Source organism: Mesoplodon densirostris, chromosome 1 (genome assembly GCF_025265405.1).
Source record: "Mesoplodon densirostris isolate mMesDen1 chromosome 1, mMesDen1 primary haplotype, whole genome shotgun sequence".
Taxonomy (NCBI): domain Eukaryota; kingdom Metazoa; phylum Chordata; class Mammalia; order Artiodactyla; family Ziphiidae; genus Mesoplodon; species Mesoplodon densirostris.
The window spans coordinates 201,910,794-201,929,270 of record NC_082661.1 but is presented as its reverse complement, the minus strand read 5'-3'; the positions used below and the strand labels follow the sequence as shown (position 1 = coordinate 201,929,270).

Genomic DNA, 18,477 nt, shown 5'->3' with positions numbered 1-18,477 from the left:
GAACCATAAAAACGACCAGAAAACAATTAACAAAATGGCAATAAGTACATACTTATCAATTACTTTAAATGTAAATGAACAAACTGCTGTGATCAAAAGACAGAGTGGCCGAATGGATTAAAAAACAAGATCCATCTATATGCTACCTATAGGAGACTCACTTCCAATCTAAAGACACACACAGACTAAAAATGAAGGGATGGAAAATGTATTCCACATAAATGCAAATGAAAAGAAAGCTGGGGTAGCAAATGTACATCAGACAAGGCAGACTTTATTTTTTTTTAATTTTATTTCAGTTTATTTTTTATACAGCAGGTTCTTATTAGTTATCTATTTTATACATATTAGTGTATATATGCCAATCCCAATCTCCCAATTCATCCCACCACCACCACCCCCCACCCCCGCTTTCCCCCCTTGGTGTCCATATGTTGTTCTCTACATCTGTATCTCTATAGACAAAACAGACTTTAAAACAAAGATGTTATCAAGAGACAAAGAAGGACATTACCATTTAATGATCAAGGGATCAATCCAAGAAGCAGATACAACAACTGTAAATGTACATGCACCCAACATAGGCGCATCTAAATACATTAAGCAAATACAGGTAAACATAAAGGGAGAAACTGACAGTAATACAGTAATAGTAGGGGACTTCAACACCCCATTTATATCTATGGACAGATCATCCAGAAAAAAAATCAATATGGAAACATGGCCTTAAATGACACATTAGACTAGACAGATTTCATAAATATTGATATATATAGAACATTTCAACCTAAAGCAGTAGAATACACATACTTTTCAAGTGCACATGGAACATTCTTCAGGACAGATCACATGCCACAAACTAAATCTGAATAAATTTAAGATAACTGAAATCATATCAATGGTATGAGCAGAGAAATCAACTACAAGAAAAAAAATGAAAAAACACAAACACATGGAGTCTAAACAATATGCTACTGAACAACCAATGGGTCACTGAAGAAATTAAAAGGAAATAAAAAAAAATCTGGTGACAAATGAAAAAGAAACACATTCCAAACACAACAACACAACAATCCAAAATCTATGGAACACAGCAAAAGCTGTTCTAAGAGGAAAGTTTACAGCCATACAAGCATACCTCAGGAAACAAGAAAAATCTCAAAACAATCTAAACTTACATCTGAAGGAACCAGAAAAAGAAGAATAAACAAAACCTAAAGTTAGTAGAAGGAAAGAAATAATAAATATCAGTGCAGAAATAAATGAAATAAAGACTAAAAAAACAGAAAAGATCGATGAAAGCGCTGGTTCTTTGAAAAGATACACAAAATTAATAAACCTTTAGCCAGACTCATAAGAAAAAGAGAAGGCCCAATAAGTAATCCAGAAATGAAAGAGAAATTACAAATGAAACCACAGAAATACACAGGATCATTAGAGATTACTTCGAACAATTATACGTCAACAAAATGAACAATTTACAATAGATATATTCCTAGGTACAATCTCCCAAGACTGAATCAGGAAGAAACAGAAAATATGAACAGACCGGTTACCAGTAATGAAATTGAATCAGTAATTTAGAAAACTACCAACAAACAGAAGTCCAGGACCAGTAGGTGAATTCTACCAAACATTTAAAGAGTTAACACCTATTCTTCTCAAACTATTCCAAAAAATTGAAGATGAAGGAACACTTTGGAACACATTCTATAAGGCCAGCATCACCCTAACAAAAAACAGGCAAAAACACCACAAAAAAGTAGAATTACAGGCCAATATCACTGATGAACACAGATGCAAACATTCTCAAAATACTAGCAAACTGAATTCAACAATACATCAAAAGAATCATATACCATATCAAGTGGAATTTACCCTAGGGATGCAAGGATGGTTCAATATCCACAAATCAACCAATGTGATACACCACATTAACAAACTGAAGAATAAAAATGATATGATCATATCAATAGATGCAGAAAAAGCTACTGATAAAATTCAACATCCATTTATAATAAAAACTCTCTAGAAAGCAGGCATAGAGGGGACCTACCTCAATATAATAAAGGCCATATATGACAAGCCCACAGTTAACATTATACTCAATGATGAAAAGCTGAGAGCATTTCCTCTAAGATCAGGAACAAAACAAGGATGTCCACTCTCACCGCTTTTATTCAACATAGTTTTAGAAGTCCTGGCCACAGCAATCAGAGAAGAAAAATAAATAAAAGGAATCCAAATTGGAAAGGAAGAAGGAAAACTGTCACTGTCTGCAGAGGACATGATACCATATATAGAAATTCCTAATGATGCTACCAAAAAGATCAGAATTAATAAATGAATTCAGTAAAGATCCAGGATAAAAATGTAATACAGAAATCTGTTGTGTTTCTATACACTAATAACAAACTATCAGAAAGCGAAATTAAACAATCTCATTAACAATTTCATCTAAAAGAATAAAATACCTAGGAATAAACATAACCAAAGAGGCAAAAAACTTGTACTTTGAAAGCTATAAGACACTGATGAAAGAAACTGAAGACGACACAAACAAATGGAAAGATATACTGTGCTCATGGGTTGGAAGAATTAATATTGTTAAAATGACCATAAACCCTAAGGCAATCTACAGATTCAATGCAATCCCTATCAAAATACCCATGACATTTTTCACAGAACTAGAACAAATAATTCTAAAATTTGTATGGAAACACAAAAGACCCCAAATACCCAAAGCAATCTTGGGAAAGGAGAACAAAGCTAGAGGTATCATGCTCCCTGATTTCAAATTATACTACAAAGCTACAGTAATCAAAACAGTCTGGTATTGGCACACACAAAAAAGATACATAGATCAATGTAACAGAATAGAGAATAGAGAAATAAATCCAAACTTATATGGTCAATTAATCTCCAACAAAGGAGGCAATGAGGAATAGATAGTCTCTTTGATAAACGATGCTGGGAAATGTGGACAGCTACATGCAAAAGAATCAAACTGGGGCCTCCCTGGTGGCGCAGTGGTTGGGAGTCCGCCTGCCGATGCAGGGGATACGGGTTCGTGCCCCGGTCTGGGAGGATCCCATATGCCGCGGAGCGGCTGGGCCCGTGAGCCATGGCCGCTGGGCCTGCGCGTCCGGAGCCTGTGCTCCGCAACGGGGGAGGCCACAACAGTGAGAGGCCCGCGTACCGCAAAAAAAAAAAAAAAAAAAAAAAAAAGAATCAAACTGGACTACTTTCTAACACCATGCACAAAAATAAACTCAAAATGGATTAAAAACTTAAATGTAAGACCTGAAACCATAAAAGTCCTAGAAGAAAACATAGGCAGCAGGTCTTAGCAATATTTTTTGGATCTTTCTCCTCAGGCAAGGGCAAAAAAGCAAAAATGAACAAATGGTACTACATGAAACTAAAAAGTTTTTGCACAGCAAAGGAAACTATCAACAAAGGCAGCCTACCAAATGGAAGGAGGTATTTGCAAATGAAATACCCAATAAGGAGTTTCTATCCAAAATATACAAAGAACTCATACAACTCAACAACAACAACAAAAATTGAAAAATGGGAGGAGTACTTGTATACACATTTTTCCAAAGAAGACATACAGATGGCCAACAGACAGGTGAAAAGATACTCAGCATCACTAATCACCAGGGAAATGCAAATCAAAACCAGAATGAGATACTACCTCATACCTGTCAGAATGGCTATTTTCAAGAAGATAACAAATAACAAATATTGGTGAGTATGTAAAGAAAAGGAAACCCTTGTGTACTGTTTGTGGGATTGTAAACTGGTACTACCACTATGGAAAACAGTATGGAGGTTCCTCAAAAAAGTAAAAATAGAACTACCATATGATCCAGAAATTCCACTTCTGAAGAAAACAAAAACAGTAATTGGAAAGATATGTGCACCCCTATGTTCACCACAGCATTATTTACAATAGCTAACAAATGGAAGCAACCTTTGTCCATTGATAGATAAATGGATAAAGAAGATGTGGTGTATGTATGTGTGTATATATATATATATATATATATATATATATATATATATATACACAATGGAATATTAATAGGCTTAAAAAAGAATGAAATCTTGCCATTTGCAACAACATGGATGGACCTAGAGGGTATCATGCTAAGTGAAATAAGTCAGACAGAGAATACAAATATCAAATGATTTCATATGTGAAATAAAAACATAAATAAATAAAATAAAAACAGACTCAACAGATACAGAGAACAAACGGGGAGAACAAACGGTTCACAGAGGGGAGTATGGTGGGGGTGGGGTCGGGTGGGAGAATTAGGTGAATAGTTAAGTGATACAAACCTCCAGTTATAACGTAAATAAGCCATGGGAATGTAATATACAGCATAAGGACAATAATATTATAGTAACTTTGTACAGGGACAGATGGTTAAAGGACTTATCATGGTGATCATTTCATAAAGCACACAAATGTCAAACCATTACATAGTGCTCCTGAAACATAATATTGCGCATCAAGTATATTTTTAAAGGCTTCCAGTGTGGCAAGCACAAATTGCTTTTTTGCCAGAGATATTAAAACCATTTTATGTATTTTTACAGTTGCCTAAGTATCCACTCTATTTTCTTATATTTCTGAATCAAAAGGTATTAAATAAACATCTCTGTTCACTATAAACACTGGATGAGGCAAATGTGAAAATCATTTGAAGAAATGTGAAACAGTAAAAGCAATTTACTTTTGTCAAAATAAGAAAGTGCCAAAGGCTGTTATAAATGGCAAGAGGGCAAACTTAGCCAATATATGCAAATATAATTGTGAAGGGGGGAAACTGAGCATAAAATTGCATTTGTATGCAACATATACATGTATGTAATGGACACATGTGTGTACACAACACCATTACAAGAATGAAAAACAAAGATGAGGAGTAATTTAAAACAAAGCAAGAGCATTTTCTTCCATTACAATGCTTAACTTCATAACAATAAAATGTTAATAAGGAAAGAAAATATGGAAAGAAAAGCCCAGATCTGTATACATTTTATAAACATCCATAACTAAAACATTTCATACCTGTAAACATGGCGTGAAAGTAAGGACTACAGGCGGCCAGCACCACTCTGTGAGCAGAGATTTCCATGTCTTCAGCCACAATCGTGACATCACACAGCAAATTCTGACTGTTTACAAAACAGGGAGAGAATAATTTTAATGATAACAAGAGTAAGTGTATTCAACACCCTATGCAATAATTTTACAGTAAAAGTCCAATTTTCTGAAGTTAAGACTAAAAATTGCCATCCTTAAAAAGAGGATACCCAAACATGAAGAACATAGAAAACAGTCATGACGTAGGCCAACATACCTTGGCCCTCACTCAGAATCTTGCCTTTGTTTAACAGAGAAATCTTTCCAAACTTGATTACTGATTTCTCAACCTAATAAAAATTACTGGCAGCAAACCATTAATGGGGTGTAAAAGGGGAGGCTGTTTGCATTAAGAACTGCGTCAGCAGAAGTGGCAGATGGTGGTATGACACTAAGATAAAGACAAAATAAAACACAGGGAGAAAACTAAATTGGGTCAAAGTATCAAAACTATACAGACATAGGAAATGCCCTGGGTCATCAAGCAAAGGTAAAATTACATTCAGCTACACCTGCTGCTTGAAAGGCGTTTGAGCATTTGAAGTTTAACTTAATCAGAACATTTTCCCAATGCAAAATATCTCATTCTTCAAGGTCAGAAAATATTACCACACATAAAATTAAATGTAATTTTAATGCTGTGCCCTGTAAGTTGAAGCACGGGTCACGATGCCATATGAGACATCAGGCAGGCCACGTGTTAGACTCAAGAGGTGGCCATCACTCAGCTGTAGTTCCTCCAGATCACTGTGGAAAACTGACAAAGTCTACAGTCTGCTCTGCGCAGATAAAATCATTCTGCAATTCTATGACTTCCATGGGTTCACAAGTTAAGCAGGGGGAACTCAGTGGTGTTTTCAGGAAGGTGTTATACAGGAGCTCCACCCGCATGTATTATTTCACTTAGACCCTACCAAAACCTTATGAGATTCATGTTATTGTGATTTTTACCCTTAAAATGTATAGCTGGGGAAACCAAGGAAAAGATGAATAAGAAGCCTGAAGTCACCACTAGTGGCAATGCCAGGATTCAAATCTATGGAGTCTGGCTCACAAAACCATCTAAAGCTATGTGGTTTTAAGACTTGTTAAAGCTTGAATAAAACAGGGAATAGAAAGAAAGAAACAACACCCAATTATTATTTGACATACTGTATACTAGAAGCTATTTTTTAAAGTTCTATATATAGTTTATAAAAGGGCCAGTTTTAGTGGGGTTTTAGCACTACCTCTACAAGAATAGTTAGAAAAAATCAAATTCAACAAAGTCCTGCAAGATCATCTCTGCCATTAAGGAGACTAGCAGAAAGGACTGACAATGCAAGGATTACAGGACAAAGTGGAAAGCGCCAGAGTGAAGATGCTAGGGGAACAGGGGAGCATCTAAATCAGACTGGGGGTCAGAAAAGGTGTCCTGCAGCTACTGCCCTTGGCCGAGTTCTAAACACAAGTAAGTGTTAGGTGGATGGAAAAGGACAAGAGAACCCCACACAGAGAGAACAGCAGATGCTGCTGGACAGAGACATGAAGCAGCAAAGCACAACGGGGTGTGTAGCACAAGAAGCATGGGCGAGAAGGAGAAGAGGGATGCTGGGGTCAGCAGGGCCATCTAGGTTTCCTACGGTGACCAGGTCATCTGGACACAGCTCAAACGTGAGTCAAGTGCATCTTTATGTCTATTTTCCTTTTGTCAATAATCCTTCCTAGTGCTCTGGTTTCAAGATGGAACTCAAGTGGAATTACACTTGAATGCCTCCAAATCACATAATTAATTCTATTCAACTTCAATTATAATTACTCATTGATCCAAACCTTCTAGCATAACACCCGCTGACTATCACATAATTATCTTGGCCTTACTGGCTTATTAGCTGATGTTAGTTAACTAATAGAGTAAAAACACTGCCAAACCAGTATGTAGCCACACCCTGGGTTAGGTCACATGGAGTCTAATGCCACATTATAGATCAAGGACATGGTTAGTTTTAGTGTTCAATTTTTTATCTTTCTGTCTCTAGCAATAACATGTTTTTAAAACAGCACTCACAGACTAGAGAGATTTGACCAACCTTCTTATCATTCAGCCAGTGTGTGTCTGTTGACTCTGGCCCTTACCTCTTCATTCCAAGTGTGCATGCTCACAAGAAGCTGAGTGACTTTAGGTGAGGAGAAGAGGGCTACAAATAAAATCCGGCAATAAAAATGACAGAAACTTGTTTTAGCAGCCCATACCCAAAGTCTACATGGTGAGTTTATATTCCTATTATGTGAAATCTAATGAGGGAATGGACTATAGAAGGAAAAGTCTTTCAGAATAATGGTATAAATAAAGTTGCTACTTAGCAAAATCCAAATTTATTCACTCATTCATCAAATATCTAAAGTGCATACTGGGCACCAAGGACTATGTCAGTTTACCACAGTAAACAAGACAATGTCCGTGATAGCAAGGAGTTTACAGTGGAGCTGGGGAAAGAGACAAGCTGACAGGTACTTACAAAATGAACTGATAGCTATTAGGGCAAGTGTGGGGTGTTTGAGTACGCAGGAGACAGGTCAAGCCCAAACATACAGGAAAGCTTTGGAAAGAAAACTGCTTCTAAGCTCAAGTCTGGAGAATAACAGGAGTTACACAGGCCTTATGTAAAACTCAAATGACACAGAAAAAAAGATAGGCACTCATCTCCCAAGTGAAACATCATGAAAATCGGTCCTTCTCAAGAAAAAAATTGCTTTGAAAATGAATCATATCCAAATATATCTAGACACCCTTTGGTTTTCTGATATCAAATGAATGAATTCCTAAGACTAGAAAACCCTATCACTGCTGTATATACAGAAGCCTCCCTTAATCATGGTGGATGCATTCCAAGACCTCCAGTGGATCCCTAAAACCACAGATAGTACCGAAACCTATATGTACCATGTTATTTCCTACACATACATACCCATGATAAAGTTCAAATTATAAATTAGGCACAGTAAGAGATTAACAGTAACTAGTAATAAAATACAACAATGATAACTATACTGTAATAAAAGTTATGTGAATGTAACCTCTCTCTCGAAATATCTTACTAAACAAATTTAATGCCTTCTCTATCTTAACTAAGCAATTATCATGCCCTGTGGCTGTAACTTTCATAGTTTGAGGTGCAACAGCAAAACTAGCATAAATTTCTTTTTCCTTTTTCACTATTTCACAGATAGAAGATTCCTTCTTACCATAGATCTTTAGCAACCTCAGCATATGATTTTTTTTCTTTTCTTACTAAGTCAAGAACATTCACCCCTTTCACTTAAAGGAAGTAGTTTACAGCATATTTTTGGCACATCTGAATTGCCAGCATCACTTCTCCTGTGCTTTGGGGCCATTATGAGTTAAAATAAGGGTCACTTGAACACAAGCACTGTGATACTGCAACAGTCAACCTGATAACCAAGAAGGCTAACAGCCGGGACACACTGGACAGAGGGATGATTCATGTCTCAAGTGGAATGAAGCAGGACAGTGAGATTTCATCACACTACTCAGAACAGTACTCAATTTAAAACTTATGAATTGTTTACTTCTGGAATTTTCCATTTAATATTTTCAGAGTGTGGTTGACTACAGTAACTAAAACCTTGGATAAGGGGGGACTAATGTGTATCTTCTTAAAGTAAAATGTGCCATTAGGCTCTGAGATATCTAAAATAATTGGTAGTTTCACGAAACAAGAATTTACTTTCTACTGGAAGTGGGGGTGGCAGAGAGATTACATAGATAGCATCTGTCCACCTTTCCTCCTCAGGTGCCAGGCTGTGTGAGATCTGGAGGCACCGCCTGCCACATGGAGCAGAATCAGAATAACGGCTGAGGTTCTAGGCTGCTGAGATAAGCTTTAGCCAGAGTCCACAGAGCAAACACAAGCCACAGCCTTGGAACATGCCCAAAGGCATCTTTGGAGCAGCATCAGTGTTAGGATAAAGAAACAAGAGCAAGACAGAAAAAGAAGTTAGGCAAGAGGTCAGAAGCCAAGAAAGTTAAAACCTAGTGAGGAAGCACAGGATGAGCCAGATGCGGAGCTGCTGATCAGCTACTTCATCAGGTTCTGGCTGCTCAGGAAGAAGGGAGGTGGGGAATGAAAACAAGCTGTTTTAAAGGTGAAAGGCTTCCTGATCACTGACTTAAATCAGTTATATTTAACCAAACCTCCAAAACCCGACAGTGTCATTTACAGACAAGGGAGATGCAACCTAGCTAAAATGTCAATAATCTTGAAGAGCAACACAACTCCATAACAAGTGTCACCACCATCACCTTCTTCATCTGAAAACAATGATGGTTTGAATTTGAATTTCTGTGGCAGTGAAGCACAGGGAAAACCTAGCTGTTGGGCTTACTAAGACTCACCACCACAATTAGAGTCCTGAAAAACAGCACAGCCCCTTCAACAGATCTGCACCTGCTGAGATTTTCTAACAGGAAGCAGGAAAGGATGACAGTCAACTTGGAAAGTCGTAAGAAAACCTACTACAGTCAGTGATTTAGAAACTGCCTTAAACTAGAAAAGGATCCCAGAATACAGAATCTCACATAGAATCAAGAGAACAGAATGACAGGGAAAAGTGACAAAACTGAGCCACAGGAAGATGTGGAGGGAAGCACATTACTGAGTATTTGTCGAGAAGGGAAGGTAACAACTCCAGACTTGAGGACTTCTAAGAATACTTGGTCACAGTTGAGAGGAGCTGAAAAGAATAATTAGAAATAAAGTGAAAGAAGATATGAGTGACAGGGAAAAGGTGATGGGGAGGAGGCAAAATGGAGAGATGGGGATTTCAGAGAGGGGAAACAGAAATGGCAGGAGTGAGTTTCTGAACATGTGTGATAAAAGCTCGACTACATGTAGAAAATGGAGAATATGTACAAAGAAAACTTCCTTATTAAAAGTTACTTTTTAAAAAAACTGGGTGAAATAAAACATGAGCTAGATACTCTTAGCTATAATAATTTAAAAGAAAAACAGCCAAGGTGGCATCTTCCGATTTTCTGACTTAGGAGGGGATGCTGAACGCAAACCCTGAGGCAGCACAGTACCCCACACCGGGAAAGAGAAGACGAAACAGAAGCAAATTCATTCACTACCATCCATTCTTCACATCTTTGAAATGTTTAATGATTCTATCCATGCTCAACAAACACCACCTAATAAGAAGTCTATCACAAGTACTTAAGATACACTGTAGAAGATTACCAGTTAAATTGAAACTGTTAGCTTCAAAATGTCTCTTAAACTTTCTTAAATAAACAAGTTTGCTTGATTTAGGGACCCTTCCCAACTGCTCTGTCCTTCAAGGAATGTTTTATATTCTACTTTAGTACAATATAAAAACAAAAGAAACTGACAATGTTTTACTACAGAAATATATATACATACATTAGTGATAAAAAAAATTCACACCCTGTGTAATTTCCTAAATCTCTTTCAAAAACAGTAATATAAAGCTATGAAAAGGTAGTCTCACTTCAGTTTGTTGTTTAATTCACTTGCAACCTAAGCAACAAAGTACAAATAACCAAAGAAGAGCCACAAACTCTAAGTTTTCATAGATGCACAACAGATATAATCCTAGTAGTGATCTGGGTCCACAATGGCTAAAAGTCCTGGGGGAAAAATACAGTAAGCATTCCCTTAAGAGAGGGATTCAGGATCTTCTGTTTAAATTATCTTCTGGAATGTAAGAAATGCTACTGTAACTGAACGATTAAATGTTTATGGCTTCTGTGTGATATACAGGCAAACATTCAAACTGCTTCATAAGACTTATCCTTACTAAAAAGTTTCAACTCCTAAATGCAACTTAAGGATCAATATTAGCTTTCTTCTAAACAAATAATAGGTTGCCCTCCACCCCCCCCACCCCCCCAGTAATACTCATTGGAACTTTTAAAACTCAAGTCCGGTCTTATCCCATATCCTAGGAAACAGACTTTTTTTTTTTAATTTACTTTAAACACAAAACATTAAATCTGACAGTTCCTTTTTGGTCATCTCAAAAAGCTCACGGTGTAATGTCCTCAAGCAAATGTGTGTCCAGGGCACAGCCTGCTTCTCTGTCTGCTCCACAGGCCCAATACATAGAGTAAGCACTCTGTAAAGGTCTATTCCTTTGATTTTGAAAATGTCAGTGTGTTAGTCCTTTGAAAAACTCCTCCTCCTGCCAAGCCATGCCTAGGAAATGTACAGAGCTGAATTCCCCACCAGAGATGTGTTGCTGTACAAGACTCACCTTTCACTACGCTGCCAGGCTGTTTCTCGACATCATTAGTCTTACGATGCTACACCCTTTCTCAAAAACCTTCACTGATTCCCACTGTCCTTGGAATTAAATCCCAATGAATCACACTGTTTAAGCCTGCCATAATTCTGACCTTTTCTACAGACTCCCCAGCATGAACTCTTCTTGATTCATTTTACCAAACAGGTTACATTTAGCCCGACCCTAGCTTGTGCAATTATCCAGACCAGGAACTGCCTTTACTCTCCAGTCCTTTGTATGAATCCTACTGCATCCTTATCAGGTCCAACCGAAACCACCTTTGTGAATTTCTCTTGTGAGAGTCCTTTTCAGGACCCACATTTTGCACACGATATTCCACCACCTCATCCTCTTCTCTACATCTCCTGCACAATCAGGTCACTCGAAAGGCAGGGGCCACATCAGACACTGGCTCTGGCTCCCACACAGCCTCTGGGTGTGCTAGCTGACTTCAAAGGAGAACCAGGTACTTATAAATACTTGCTGACTACACCGTTTAGAAGTGACCACAGGGTTTTTAAAACCAATAATTGCAAGTTATTCAAACTCGTATTGGACTGAGGCATAGAGCTATATCTGGGCCTCCTGTCTAAAAGAAATGAAGAACTAGTTTAAAGAAAATGTAACATTCCATTTTTATAAATTTAAATTATAATTCTTAAGTTAAACTCAAGTTATAATTCTATAACTTGGGGCTTCCCTGGCAGCACAGTGGTTAAGAATCTGCCTGCCAATGCAGGGGACATGGGTTCAAGCCCTGGTCTGGGAAGATCCCACATCCCGAGGAACAACTAAGCCCGTGCGCCACAACTACTGAGCCTGCGCTCTAAAGCCCTCAAGCCACAACTACTGAAGCCCATGGGCCACAACTATCGAAGCCCGCACGCCTAGAGCCCGTGCTCTGCAACAAGAGAAGCCACCGCAATGAGAAGCCCACTCACTGCAACGAAAAGTAGACCCCGCTCGCTGCAACTAGAGAAAGCCCGTGTGCAGCAACGAAGACCCAACGCAGCCAAAAATAAATAAATAAATAAATAAAATTTATATTAAAAAAAATTCTATAACTTAAACTTTACAAAACTCCTGTCCTCCTATTCCCATAACCATACCTTACACCAAGTATAATTGGAAGAAAAGTGACTTTTACCTCTAAAATTTCTCTTTCACTAGCCAAAGGTTAATAACAACACTCTCTAGGGTATAGCTGATATTCTACCTATTAGAGGTGACAGCCCAAGAGCAGAATGGAGAGAACAAGGAAGTTCTCCCTTCCCAGAAGTCAGGAAGCCACTCTCAGCTCCTATTTCTGGCAGCAGGAAGTTGATGCAAGGACAGGAAATGACAAAAGATTTTCAGCTGTACAAGGAGTAGGTTTCTTGAGAGATTTATTTTTGTTTTGTTTTTTTTAAGAATTACTGGGACTTGCCTGGTGGTGCAGTGATTAGGAATCCGCCTGCCAATGCAGGGGACACGGGTTCAATCCCTGGTCTGGGAAGATCCCACATGCCACGGAGCAACTGAGCCCATGTGCCACAACTACCGAGCTTGCGCTCTAGAACCCACAAGCCACAACTACGGAGCCCACACTCCTAGAGCCCATGCTCCGCAACAAGAGAAGCCACTGCAATGAGAAGCCCACGCACTGCAACAAAGAGTAGCCCCCACTAACCGTGACGAGAGAAAAGCCTGCGCACAGCAACGAAGACCCAACACAGCCAAAAATAAATAAATAAATTTATTTTTTAAAAAACAGAATTACATAAAATTGGCAATAAGGGGTAAGAGAAAAGGGAATGACATTTTTAAAAAAAAGTGCTGATGAGCCTCAAAGAGAGCTCATTTTTTAAAACTAGCAGTCGTTGACTTCATTAAAACAATCCTTGTTGTGGATGTGGCAGCCAAGACTCAGCTATTCAAAGGTCATGCTTCGTTCTGAAAATCAACATCAACTATCAGCCTGGTTACATGCTAGCTACTGAAATGGTGCAACACAAAGATCAAAAACATACTGTTCCACAGCCATACAGTTCACCCCCAAAATGGTACCAACAGCTGAATGACGGCTACAGCTAAGTAATCCCAGGATGAGACAAGGTGCACCACACGCAGGGAAGCAGGAAAAAACCTCACAGGCTAAAAGAACGTCAGAGCAGCAATGAACCTTAGACTGCATTCCATCCGCTCCCCTCATTTTATAGTTAAGGCTCAAAAAAGTAAAACAACTGGCCCAAGGCCAAAGAGTTTGTCCGAAAACTCGGGTCATTCACCTCAGGAAGGAGAGCTAGGTGTGGCACTCCCTGTAGTTTAGTGACTGAGACCTTCGTCAACAGGGGCCCACTCACACATCAGTGGAAGGTCTGGCTACCAGCCCCATGGGAGTGGGGGGAAAAGTAACATGAATAGGCCTATTAAAAGTCAGTCTTTCTAGATTTTTCAAAGAAAAAGAAAATGTCTCAAAATAACCAGACTATTTTTCTTACTTTTCCTTCAGTGTCACTTAATAACCATTGCATTTTACATTCTAATAACTACTTTTGCAACGAGATTAACTGAAACAGCATGGGCAGACCTGCTGGATTACCCCAGCTATATTTTCTCCCAAAAACTAAATGAAAACCTACTTACTGAAACTGATGTCAGAACAGCACTAGGAAACAAATCTAATATCTATTATTTAGTTTAATTTTCTCTTATCTCTCTCTCTCCAATCCACGCTCCACCCAGCAGCCAGTGTGTTCTTTTCAAAATACAAATCTGATCTGATCATGTCACATCCCTGCTTAAAACTCTCCAATGGCTTCTCCCACGGCAACTCCTGATAAAGACCAAAATGCAGAAGGCTCTAAGAATGCTGGCCCTCACCTACTCACTCAGCCTCCTCTCTTGCCATGACCCTCCAGCCATCTGCACTCCAGCTACCCCTCAGCTCCTCCAGGAGGATAGCTCACTCCCACCACAAGACTTGAACACTGCCATTCCCTATGCCTGACTTCATTTCCTTACTTCTCTTTTCCTTTTGATCTCAGCACAATTATTCTTATCTTCTCAGGGAAGCTTTCCCTGACCACTGTTATCTAACTTCATAGCCCTCCCTGTAGCAGTTAAAATTTAAAATTTTAAAATTAAAATTTACAGTAAATTATTTGTGTGATTCTTTGATTAATGCCTGCTTCCTGCAGTCAATCATAAGCCCCATGAGGGTAGCAGCCATGTCTGTTTTGGCTTACCATTGTATCTCCAGCACCCAGCAGATGAATATTTACTGAATCTTTAATTAAAGAAGAAACAAACAAATGATGGAACAAAAAAAAAAGGATGGGCTTTCAGGAAGATATAGCATAGAGAGATGAAAGGAAAGTTTAAGTCACTTCCTTCTTAGCCCAAGCTTTTAAATATATGTACTTTCACAAAGGGAATGATGGGAAAATATATGTCTTTCACAAAATGCTAAGAAAATAAAACCAAGCCTGTTAATACACACATTAGTCTTTTAATTAAAAAAAAGCTACTCGGGGGCTTCCCTGGTGGTGCAGTGGTTGAAAGTCCATCTGCCAATGCAGGGGACGCGGGTTCGTGCCCCGGTCTGGGAAGATCCCACATGCCGTGGAGCGGCTGGGCCTGTGAGCCATGGCTGCTGAGCCTGCGTGTCCAGAGCCTGTGCTCCGCAACGGGAGAGGCCACAACAGTGAGAGGCCCACGTACCACACACACACAAAAAAAAACCTACTCATTTTTCAATCAGCTTTTAAAGTCACTCTTTCATTGCAGTGACTCTTAACATATTTGAGAAGTACTTAGCAATGGGCAGGTCACTACTTCCCCAAATTACTAACACTACCACCACCACCACCACCAAAGAGAGATTTACATTTTTCTCTGTCTAAAAGTTTTCTTATATTTCATGCAAATGGAAATCACAAGAAAGCAGGAGTAGAAATACTCATATCAGACAAACCAGACTTTAAAACAAAGTCTATAACAAAAGACAAAGAAGGACATTATAAATAAAGAGATCAATACAAGAAGAGGATGTAACACTCATTAACATATATGCACCTAATACAGGAGCACCTAAATATACAAAGCAAATATTAACAGACATAAAGGGAGATGTTGACAATACAATAATAGGAGGGGACTTTAACACCCCACTGACATCAATGGACAGATCATCCAGACAAAAAATCAATAAGGAAACAGTTGTCTTAAACACCACATTGGACCAGTTGGGCTTAAAAGATATCTACAAGACATTCCATCCAAAACAGCAGAATGTACTTTCTTTTCAAGTACACATGGAATGTTCTCCAGGATAGATCACATGCTAAGCCACAAGACAAGTCTCAACAAATTTGAGAAGACACAATTATATCAAGCATTTTTTCCAACCACAACAGTATGAAACAAGAAATCAAATACAAAAAGAAAAATGGGAAAAGCACAAACACATGGAGACTAAACATGCTACTAAAAAAACCAATGGGTCAATAAAGAAATCAAAGAGAAAATCAGAAAATACCTCAAGACAAATGAAAATGGAAACACAACTTTCCAAAATCTATGGAATGCAGCAAAAGCAGTTTTAAGAGGGAAGTTTATAGTGATACAGGCCTTCCTCAAGACAAAAGAAAAATCTCAAACAACCTAATCTTCATCTAAAGAAATTTAAAAAAAGAAGAACTAACAAAGCCCAAAGTCATCAGAAGGGAGGAAATAATAAAGATCAAAGAGAAAATAAGTAAAACAGAGACTAAACAAACAAAAAAGAAAGCAAACAAAAAACAATGAAACCAAGAGCTTTTTTAAAAGATAAACAAAATTGATAAAACTTTCAGCCAGGCTCACCAGCAAGAAGAGAGGACTCAAATAAAATAAAAACTGAAAGAGGAGAAATAACAACCTGTACCACAGAGATACAAAAAAATCATAAGAGAATACTACAAACAGTTATATGCTAACAAATTAGACAACCTAGTAGAAACCGACAAATTTCCAGGAACATACAAACTGCCAAGACTGAATCAAGAAGAATCAGACAATTTGAACAGACCAATCACTAGTAATGAAATTAAATCTGTAATAAAAAAAACCTCTCAGCAAACAAAAGTCCAGGACAGGATGGCTTCACAGGGTAGTTCTACCAAACATATAAAGAAGAGCTAATACCTATCTTTCTCAAACTATTCCAAAAAATTAAAGAGGATTGAACACTCCCAAATTCATTCTACAAGGCCACCATTAATTACCCTGATACCAAAACCAGAAAAAGATATTACAAAAAAAGAAAATTACAGGCCAATATATCTGATGAATACAGATGCAAAAATCCTCAACAAAATATTACGAAGCCGAATTCAACAATATATAAATAGGATCTTATACCACGATCAAGTGGAATTTATTTCAGGGATGCAAGGATGGTCCAACACCCATAAATCAATGTGATATACCACATTAACAAAAGGAAGGATAAAAATCACATGATCACCTCAATAGATGCAAAAGAAGTATTCAACAAATTCAACATCCAGTCATGATAAAAACTCTCACCAAAGTGGGTACAGAGGAAACATATCTCAACATAATTAAGGCCATTTATGATAAACCGTTAGCCAACATAATACTCAACGATTAAAGCTGAAAGCTTTTCTTCTAAAATCAGGAACAAGACAAGGATGCTCACTCTTCCCACTTCTATTTAACATAGTATTGGAAGTCCTAGCCAGAGCAATCAGAAAAGAAAGAGAAATAAAAGGAATCTAAATTGGAAGGGAAGAAGTAAAACTGTTACTAACTACTTGCAGATGACATGATACTATATATAGAAAACCCTAACAGTCTCCACCAATAAAATATTAAACTAACAAATGAATTTAGTAAATTTGCAGGAGACAAAACTAATATATGGAAGTCTGTTGCTTTTCTATATACTAATAATGAATTATCAGAAAAAGTAAGAAAACAATCCCATTCAAAATCACACCAAAAAAAAATAAAATACCTAAGAATAAACTTAACCAAGGAGGTGAAAGACCTACACTCTGAAAATATAAAATATTGACGAAGGAAAAGAAGATGATACAAAGAAATGAAAAGATATCCCATGTACATAGATAAGAAGAATTAATATTGTTAAAATGTCCACACTACCCAAAGCAATCTATAAATTTAATGCAATCCTTATCAAAATACCCATGACATTTTTCACAGAACTAGAACAAATAATCCTAAAATTTATATGGAACCACAAAAGACCCTGCACAGCCAAAGCAGTCTTGAGAAAAAAAGAACAAAGCTGGAGGTATCACACTCCCTGACTAAAAAGTACCATAATCAAGGCAGCATGGTACTGGCACAAAAACAGAAACATAGATCAGTGGAACAGCATAAAGAATTGCCCATCTATGGTCAATTAATGTACAACAAAGGAGGCAGGAATATACAATGGAGACAAGACTGTCTCTTCAACAAGTTGTGCTGGGAAAACTGAACAGTTACATGTAAAGAATGAAAGTAGAACATTTTCTCAAACCATATACAAAAATAAACTCAAAATGGATTAAAGACCTAAATAGAGACCCGAAACCATAAAGAACCTAGAAAAAAACATAGGCAGAACACTCTTTGACACAAATCGTAGCAATATTTTTTTTGTCTCCTAAGGCAAAACAAACAAAAGCAAAAATAAACAAATGGGATCTAATTATACTTAAAAGCTTTTGCACAGCAAAGGAAATCATTGACAAAATGATAAGACAACCTACTAAATGGGAGAAAATATTTGCAAATGATATGTCTGATAAGCTGTTAATATCCAAAATACACAAACAGTTCATACAATTCAATATCAAAAACACAATCTGATTAAAAAATAGGCAGAGGACCTGAACAGACATTTTCCAAAGAAGACATAGAAATGGCCAGACACATGAAAAGATGCTCAACATCTGCCATTTTCATAGAAAAGCAAATCAAAACCACAATGAGATATCACCTCACACCTGTCAGAA

General features: G+C 37.6%; 1 protein-coding gene across 5 annotated transcripts in view; it reads right to left on the bottom strand.

Annotated features, from left to right (window-relative positions):
* KLHL2 (kelch like family member 2) overlaps nucleotides 1-18,477 on the bottom strand; it is a 131,945-nt gene that overhangs the window by 100,265 nt on the left and 13,203 nt on the right. For 4 of the 5 annotated variants that reach the window (XM_060114462.1, XM_060114473.1, XM_060114482.1 and 1 more), the window contains exon 3: nucleotides 5,087-5,193. In XM_060114462.1, coding sequence (XP_059970445.1) covers nucleotides 5,087-5,193 — 107 coding nt within the window. Of the gene's footprint in view, nucleotides 1-5,086; nucleotides 5,194-18,477 lie in introns of those variants that run through there. The other variant, XM_060114500.1, reaches the window with a different exon arrangement.